The sequence below is a fragment of the Sinocyclocheilus anshuiensis genome, unplaced genomic scaffold, assembly GCF_001515605.1.
Source record: "Sinocyclocheilus anshuiensis isolate Anshui unplaced genomic scaffold, SAMN03320099.WGS_v1.1 scaffold117, whole genome shotgun sequence".
NCBI lineage: Eukaryota > Metazoa > Chordata > Actinopteri > Cypriniformes > Cyprinidae > Sinocyclocheilus > Sinocyclocheilus anshuiensis.
In genome coordinates this window covers 2,505,652-2,515,184 of record NW_015536624.1, presented here as the reverse complement: position 1 = coordinate 2,515,184, position 9,533 = coordinate 2,505,652, and the positions used below count along the sequence as shown (strand labels likewise).

Here is a 9,533-nt window from a genome sequence, read left to right as displayed (position 1 = left end):
AATCTGTTCTGATGAAGAAACAAACTCATCTACATCTTGGAAGTAAATGTTCAGCAAATTTTCATTTTTGGGTGAACTATTCCTTTAACTTGTCCCTTAACTCCAGTCCCTTAACAGTTGTAACAGTTCAGGAGAAAGTGAATGACATTACGCATCTATAGTGGGGAGGGAGGCAAGGAGGTGGCATTCTTCTCTACGGATCTAACAAATCGTGGTCCTGGAAGTTGGCGGTGGGCTCCGGTGACTGCCCTGAGTTGGGGTTGAGACCGTGGTAGAGCTCCTCTACAGTCCTGTGGGTCTTGCACATGTCCTCTGGGTAACGCGCCTGGAGCTCTTCATTAGCGATGTAGTGTGTGTCAGAGAACTCGGTGAAGTAGCGGCCGACCTCAGGGTGAGCGATCTCCAGCGGGGCGGAGTGAGGCTCCAGATTCTCTGCAAACGAAAAGAGAAAGTGAGGGTTTCTTTTTTTATTTTAAGACTGCAATTGTCTCGAATCAATTACGACCTCACCCATTTGCCCCAAAAGAAATGATTCACTGATGCTGATGAAATTGAGAGCAATTAGGACAAAGACCTAGTTTTCAGATACCAGAAAGTGATAATAAACCAGTCTGCAAAAGTATATGCACAACCTAAAACTATGTTAGATAGTCATTTCCATTGCTTAAATCTTGGATCAATGGAAAAACTCACCTTGCGCAGCATATCTACATGTCCCATCCTGCACTAAGACGTTGTAGAATGGCTGATCAGCCCCCTTAGACAGCTGATGGTGCAAACGAAAAGAGAAAGTGAGGGTTTCTTTTTTTATTTTAAGACTGCAATTGTCTCGAATCAATTACGACCTCACCCATTTGCCCCAAAAGAAATGATTCACTGATGCTGATGAAATTGAGAGCAATTAGGACAAAGACCTAGTTTTCAGATACCAGAAAGTGATAATAAACCAGTCTGCAAAAGTATATGCACAACCTAAAACTATGTTAGATAGTCATTTCCATTGCTTAAATCTTGGATCAATGGAAAAACTCACCTTGCGCAGCATATCTACATGTCCCATCCTGCACTAAGACGTTGTAGAATGGCTGATCAGCCCCCTTAGACAGCTGATGGACCCTCATAGTGTTAATCCACTCCTGACTCATGGTGCATTTAGGGTCCCACCCGTAGATAACGCAGTTGTAGCCTGACCTATGAGAGACATCAGTTTGTGAATATTAAATGTGACCCTGGACCACAAAACCAGTCATAAGTAGCACAGGTATATTTGTAGCAATAGCCAACAATGCACATTTTTTTTGTGCCAAAAATCATTAGGATATTAAGTAAAGATCATGTTCCATGAAGATATTTTGTACATTTCCTACCGTAAATATAGCAAAACTTTATTTTTGATTAGTAATATGCATTGCTAAGATATTCATTTGGACACCTTTAAAGGAACACTCCACTATTTTTGAAAATTGGCTCATTTTACAACTCCCCTAGAGTTAAACAGTTGAGTTTGACCATTTTCGAATCCATTCAGCCGATCTCCGGGTCTGACGGTAGCACTTTTAGCTGTAGCTTAGCATAGATCATTGAATCTGATTAGACCGTTAGCATCTCGCTCAAAAATGACCAAAGAGTTTCTATATTTCTCCTGTTTAAAACTTGACCCTTCTGTAGTTACATCGTATACTAAGACCGACGGAAAATGAAAAGTAGTGATTTTCTAGGCCGATATGGCTAGGAACTATACTCTCATTCCGGCGTAATAATCAAGGAACTTTGCTGCCGTACCATGGGTGCAGCAGGTGCAATGATATTACGCAGCGCCTGAAAATAGGCTTATTGGAAGTTACCTAGCTGGGGACTATTTTCAGGCACTGCGTAATATCATTGCGCCTGCTGCACCCATGGTACGGCAGCAAAAAATCGCAACTTTTCATTTTCCGTCGGTCTTAGTACACGATGTAACTACAGAAGAATCAAGTTTTAAATAGGAAAAATATTGAAACTCTTTGGTCATTTTTGAGCGAGATGCTAACGTTCTAATCAGATTCAATGATCTATGCTAAGCTACAGCTAAAAGTGCTACCGCCAGACCCAGAGATCGGCTGAATGGATTCAAAAATGGTAAAACTCAACTGTTGTAACTCAAGGGGAGTTGGAAAATGAGCCTATTTTCAAAAATAGTGGAGTGTTCCTTTAAAGGCGATTTTCTCAATATTGTGATTTTTTTTGCACCCTCAGATTCCAGATTTTCAAATAGTTGCATCTCAGCCAAATATTGTTCTATCCTAACAAACCATACATCAGTGGAAAGCTTATTTATCCATACGATGTATAAATCTCAATTTCAAACAATTGACCCTTATGACTGGTTTGGTGGTCCAGGGTCACAAATATTAAATATAAACGCATGGTTCATCTACAGTCTACCTAAAGTTATGCAAAGCATTAAACCTTTTTGGTTTGAAATCAAGATTGCATTGCCATCCTGTGCCAATAAAAGTCTGATTTAACTTTGTATTATTTGGCCCAGAACTGTAGTATGTTTGCATCATCAATATGAGATCCACCTGGAGAAATGTAGTAACGACAGGTGTTTATTATTATTAGTTACAAATTAGCATAACTTCTTTTTATAGATGTTTCCCTGGCTGCTCTCAGGTTCATATTCCATGTAGTTCATAAGTTTACCACTCACACAAACAGGAACCCACCTCTTATGTTTCATGATGAGGCCTACAGAGTACTGTACATCCCTGTGCTCAGGCGCGCTGCGTCTCTTCACCTCCGGCTCTACCGGGTGCCTCTTATGCTGGATGTGCTCGAGCGTATGCTGCACCAGATACCCGACCGCTCCGTGCTGAGTCGGGTCTAGAGCCTGGATATGCTGTAGAATATCCAACACCTGAGATAGAGAGAGACAGAGAGAGAGAGAGAGAGAAATCAAACAAACACAGTGGTTATACTTTTGTCCCATGAGAATATTTACATAGACATGATGATGAAATTCACTTATTAGCCTTGATTATACAGTTCGTATTTTGTGGTTTAACTGCAATATTCACCAGATTTTCAATGCAAATGCAACATATACACTCCCTTATGAGTCTGTTGCTGTTAGGTGTCAAAGTGTTCTATGTGACAAAAAGTTTAAAACCCATCGAGAGACCCCATGTTTTTATTTTGTTTACATAGTCAGTTTGTGAAAAAGTGTGACATGCTAGAGCTAAACAGGCACTATTTTTGGAATCAGCATCCTAAAGTTAGTAAGAAAACAAGCATCGGATGTCATTCAGCAAATATGATGCAGGGCGGTGTAATATAGTAAAAATAGCATATTACTTTTGTTTGCACTCTTTGTGAATAGTACCTATTACTATTTGCAGTGTAACCAGGGTGCTATTTAGTACCAGTTGTACATGGAGCAAACAGTATCTACCTTCAAAATAGCAATTATCTTCTTTTATACTTGTGTTACTAGTGTAAGAAGTCACCACCTTTATATTTAAATATGGAATAGCAGAATGGAGAGTGATAGGAAAGTATTGGAACAGAAAGCAGGAAAGGGTTTGGAAATGATGAAATATGAATTCAGGGTTATTATAGTTAACTAAAACTAAAATTTAATTATAACCACTCATTACTTACTTAAATTATTCATGAATTGAAATAAAAGGAAAGAAATTACAATAAAAAAATTGAGATCTGTAAAGATCTGTAAAGTTGCAAAGATTAAAGTCTCAAATCCAAAGAGATATTCTTTATAAAAGTTACGAGTCAACCACGCCTACCTAAAACGGCTCGTTCTAACACGTCCCCACGTCTACGTCCGGGGCATAGAGGAGAAACAATAATGTACAGTATGTGGAAAATAATGTGTTTTTTGAACCTTAAACCACATAAACACATTTCATTACACCAAATACACAAAATAATGTTCTTTTTAGCAACACCATATGACCCCTTTAAAATGGAATGGAAAATTTAACAATAAAAAATCATTCAAAATATAAAAAAAACTATAATAGTATCTCAACATTGGACGAATTCAATCTAGCATCCTTATGATCAACCACTGTGCCAGAGAGATTTTACCTTTTTGACTATTCTTTAATAAAAAAAATGTCTGTGTGATTGAACTCACTTTCTCAGGCCAGATGCCCAGGTGGAAGTAGAGACGGGCTTGCAGCAGAAGATACTGCACATTATCAGGGTTGATAGTGAGGTAGAGATCCAGCGAGTCCCGCAAGAGCTGATATGATTTCTCATTCCCTTCCCTAGACAAAACACAAATGCAAGCACATTTTGTAACAAACGTGAGTCTGACAACTTCAGCTGACAGCCAAGAAAATGGATTTTATTTACATAAAACACTGTCTACAACTGCAGAATTCCCTGACTGGCTTACTAATGAGCATACAAGCAGCATGAAACAAGTCTTTTAAACACCTCCTTCATTATCAGTAAAACTTTAAGTGCAGAGCTTTAAGGAAACGATCATTAGACAACAGTACAACAATATGAATATAAACAACATTTCACAACACACTGACTCATCTAAAGTAATCAAAATGCATGTGTGATTCTCACCCTCTTTTGCCGATGTTAAGTAGGTTTCCCACCATCCGCAGCAGCAGCTCGCCGGTGCTTATAGCGCTGTAGTAATCTGCTCCCACCTGGTGTCGGATCAGATTCTCACACTCTTTAGCAGCCAGCTGCTTTCCTTTCCCAAACGTGTCAATGTATACATAGTCGTAGATGTCCTCACTCCTGCAAAACAACTCATTAGTCAACTTACATTGTTGTTTTATTTTTAATGCAAGCACAGCACTATTGTTTGAGATTACAGCTATATTGTTATATTGTCAGAAAACGTAAACTATATTATTGCTCGGCGATAAGTTGGATATATAGTACATCCTACTTAACAGTATGTTCACATATACTATGTAGCAAATCTTGGATGCAAAATAAAAATGATATTGTCGTCCAGCACTTTATATAAAGTTGGAAATATATGTCCAACTTTATCCGCTTTTTATGTACACAGTATACTCACACAGGGCAATATATAGGCTACTATAAAGCAAATCTCAACTGCTTGATTGCTTGTATCACTGCAAAATGTAAACTACATTATTTCACAGCTCTAAATGTGGCAATGAGATATGAAGATATCATAAACATTAACATCATTATTTTTGTAACAATGTGTATTGTAAACAGAGCTATAACAATAAATTTGACTTGAAACTGACTGGGGTTTGCTATGTAATTTCATTCTGACAGACTGCAATAGAATGTGTTAAACAATTTTTTTTTTTTTTTTTTTTTTTACTTTTAGCACAATTATATGGACACAATTAAATAGTAACAGGTTAAATTACTTTAGTGTTTTGTGGATTTGTTTTTGTATCAAAAGTGTTTTTTCTTATATATAAAATATTTTTGATTTTGCTTTAAATAAGTGCTTATCAGCCCCAAATGCACTAACATTCAAAGTTTGAGGTCAGTAGAATTTTTTAAAGGAATTAATACTTTTATTCAGCAGGGACACATTAAATTGGTCAAAAGTGACAGTAAAGATTTCCATTGTTACAAAAAAAACTTTTATTTCAAATAAACACTGTTTTACCATTAACTTGCCATTCATCAAATAATACAAAAATAAACTATATGAAAAGTTTAAATTAAATGACATTTAAAATTAAATTACTCATCCTATAACAAATCATAAAATGCTTACAGCTGTATTCTTTGAATAAATTGTGTATATATATATATATATATATTAGTAATGTTACTTATTTCACAAAAATAATAATAATAAAAAAACACGTTACTTGAAAAAATTAATTTGTTTATGTAATGCATGTTACATAATTATATAATGCATTGCCCCTGACACTGGTTATCCAGACCTGCCTAACTTATGATATCTATGATATGATATGATACCTGATGTATGTATGAGTTGAGTGGATTGTAGTAGTCACGCTCATTGCCCTTGTACTGCAGCTGGTCATACAGCACAGCATTCAGAGCACATATGACTTGCCTTTGAAACTCCAGGTTTTCCAGAACAAAGCAGTCACCTGGAAAAACATTCCAGTGAAGACACATGTTGGATGCTACAGCTTTAAGAACAACAATGCTATTGTGGTTGCCCAATGCAGTCCAAAGCCGATGTTGAAAATTCAACTAAGAGACCTTCAAGACATTTATTTTCTTGACATCAAGCTGAAAGCTTTTATCGGACACCGGGGAGAACATAAGCCTGGCTACACAGGTCTGAGTAATAGACCTCATGAGAATAGTAAATTGAATTTTCCGGATCTCTTCTTGCGCACTGACCTTGACTGGCTCGTAGACTTGGGTGTGTGGCACTTTTTACTCGTAGATACTTCTTCACCTTGTCAGTGATTTCTTCTATCTGCGCAGATATGCTCTCAAGAGTGATATCAGCCAGAGGGTTGCAATACTGATCGATCAAAACAGCACCTGGAATTGGAGATCAAACAAACGGACGTGTGTTATTTGATGTAAATCACTGATCTAAACATTGTTGAACCTCAATCATCCATAATAATATAGTGAGGAGTCGACCTTTCCTGTGCACACTGGCAAATTTCATTGCGAATACTGTGATGTGTATGAAAATTTTTGATAATATTACAAAGCTCAGTATGCAGCATACATGTTTCAAATTCATCATACATGTATTTGAGCTATGATTATTATATATGATGACTATTACAGCACAACAGATATTATCATTTGGCCTTGTCGCTGGTAAGGTAAAGCATTATGAAGTAATTATTTTCCATTTTTCCATTAAAGGAATAGTTCACCCAAAAGTTGTTTCTTACAAACATGCAGCTTTTCACTTCACAAGATGTTTAACTGATGGACTGGAGTCGTGTGGATCGCTTGTGGATTATTCTGATGTTTTTATCAGTCGGGGAAGTCGTGGCCTAATGGTTAGAGAGTCTTGACTTGTAACCAGCGCTCTCTTCCACCTTCAATATCCAACTGCTCCCCGGGCGCCGCAGCAAAAATGGCTGCCCACTGCTCCGGGTGTGTATTCATGGTGTGTGTTCACTGCTGTGTGTGTGCACTTTGGATGGGATAAATGCAGAGCACTAATTCCGAGTATGGGTCATCATACTTGGCCACATGTCACTTTCACTTATCAGCTGTTTAGACACTCATTCTGACGGCACCCATTCACTGCAGAGGATCCATTGGTGATGTAATGCTAAATTTCTCCAAATCTGCTCAATTTTCAGCAAATTTGAATTTTTGGGTGAATTATTCTTTTAATAAGAAATAAAACATTTCTTCTTTTGTGAGACATCAGCTTACCTTCAAGGGCTGATTGTTGTTCTGGTGGTCTCTCAAGGAAAACCTTCAAATTCCTCAGAATGTTCTGCTGCCGGAGGAAGTACAGGATTTTCTTCGCATAGTACTTAAGTGTCAAACATTTCCTGGGAAAGAAGGAAATGCATTAATTCAGTTAAACCATTAAGTGTTAAGAGGAAAATAAAATAACATAATTGTGAGCTCCTTTCTAACCTTTTGTCCGAGTTCAAAATGCCAAGCAGCTCATCCTCACAGAAGTGTTCTGGAGCACCAAGAGAATCGATTTCCGCAAAGCTGTCTCCAAGAACCTGACCAACGCAAGGCTGAGTTACAGGTCTCTGGGTTAGTGACTAAAGCAAATTATTCAATCCAACTTACCGTACAAATATACCCATCCAACCGTAGCGTAATGACCATACCAAAAAGATTACAATTTTTGAGAAAATGATAAACTGCTTTGTAATTGAGTCTCTTTTAAAGCCACTCACAACTTCTGTGAAGAACCTCTTGGAAATAGACTCTACTGTTCTTCTTATCTGTTGACCAACCACGTGCCGGGTTTTGAATTCTTTCAGCCAATCGTATGACTCATTTTGCTGATAAAATCTCTGCAGCCTGGGCCACCTAAAATATTAATGACACAACAATAATGTTTGAACTTGCAAAAGGGGGATGGCAAATATGTTAAACCTATTCCTTAAATGGGGCTAGTGTAATGTTGTGTGTCTTATAAAAATAAAAAAAAACCTTAAATACTTTAGTAGAGGGTACATTTTGTCAATTCAGTTTTATGCAAAATCTACCTAAAGGCTGTAATTTACAAGTATATGCTAAAAAACACAAGAGTAAGTAGTTGTTGTTACTATAATAACTCTAAATGTAATAATCTTACAACCATACTTCTATTTAAAGAAGCTCATGTTAACTTATGTTTTTAAAACCCTTTAACTGTCACCCGTCCCCTCTGTGGGACGCCTAAGTTTACTTCACTATACTACAATGAAATCCTAATCTAATCATGACAAACTATATATCGTTGGAAAGGTCTAAGACTCCTAAATAGATATTTTACCAATGTTTTTGTTAAAAATTATGTAGGAAAAGTAATAGATACATTTTTGACAAGAGTGCACCTCAAAAATCTACATCATAACAGGAGTTCTGACCTTTGTCAAAAAAAGTCTTCTTTGTTGCCTTTTTCTCTATCACACTTTAGAAATCATCAGAAATTATATATCAATTGAAAACTTAAAATCTCAAAATTCATCCTTTGAAACCCATTTTAAAATCAAACACTGCATTACCATGAAAATGGTACATCAATATCATGTTACAAAATGTTTTCGTTCATGAGTTATACAAATGTAAGTTTGGATCGTGCACTTTCACGTCTGTGTTCAAAAATGTGAGTGACAGTTAAGGAGTTAATTTCTATAATTTATTATGAGCACATCAGAATATCATGCATTTCTGTGTTCAATGTCACTTAACATTATCAACAATTATAAGTGCATTTAGTCTCCCCCCCAACATATAGGAGGCGAGCCTATACAAATGAATTATCACATATTATGCATCTCTGCATGTGCACACAGGACAGATTTGGTGCATCAGCAGAATGAGAACACGACCTGACAGCTGAATGCACGTCTTAAACCGCCTATCGGGGATCAAACACATTTCTTATGGTTTGATAAACTGGAGGTCGATGGAGGTATCAAGCTTTAGAAATGTTTTTAATTTATGCCACCTGAGTTTGTACTGATGCGCCCAGACCTTTCCCCTGCCATGGCACACGTCATGCAGCCTCTTGCACGTGCAGGAAACGTTGCAAATGTCGATATGGTTTAGAACGCGGAAGCACAATATATGCTCTAATAATTCCGCCGGTAAATCGGTTAACCGTTTGGCGAAACTCTCTGAAATAACAGCGTTTGTCCCTAAAACCCGATCTCCCGTGTATGGCGTCGCCATCTTTTCTGTTTACTCCGATGACATCATCTAAGCCCCGCCCAGTTGTCAGCGAAAACACGCCCCTTTCTGGTGCAAAGGGCTGAACTTTGAGCTTGAAGTGATCCGAATATACACATTTAAATGTATTTAAATATATTGAACATTTACTATAAAGAATATATATTCAATATAGATTATAAAATACATTTTTAAATAAAATGTCA

General features: G+C 37.1%; 1 protein-coding gene across 1 annotated transcript; it reads right to left on the bottom strand.

Annotated features, from left to right (window-relative positions):
- Positions 1-47: 47 nt before the first annotated feature.
- On the bottom strand, positions 48-9,350 carry LOC107704938 (F-box only protein 21-like). The gene is made up of 12 exons (XM_016508008.1): positions 9,107-9,350; positions 7,845-7,980; positions 7,570-7,679; positions 7,360-7,481; positions 6,349-6,495; positions 5,953-6,089; positions 5,711-5,715; positions 4,585-4,764; positions 4,139-4,271; positions 2,709-2,899; positions 1,034-1,191; positions 48-432 (listed from the first exon to the last, which is right to left on the bottom strand). The coding sequence occupies exons 1-12, from the start codon at positions 9,328-9,330 to the stop codon at positions 194-196; spliced, it is 1,782 nt and encodes a 593-aa protein (XP_016363494.1). The 5' UTR covers positions 9,331-9,350; the 3' UTR covers positions 48-193.
- Positions 9,351-9,533: the final 183 nt, after the last annotated feature.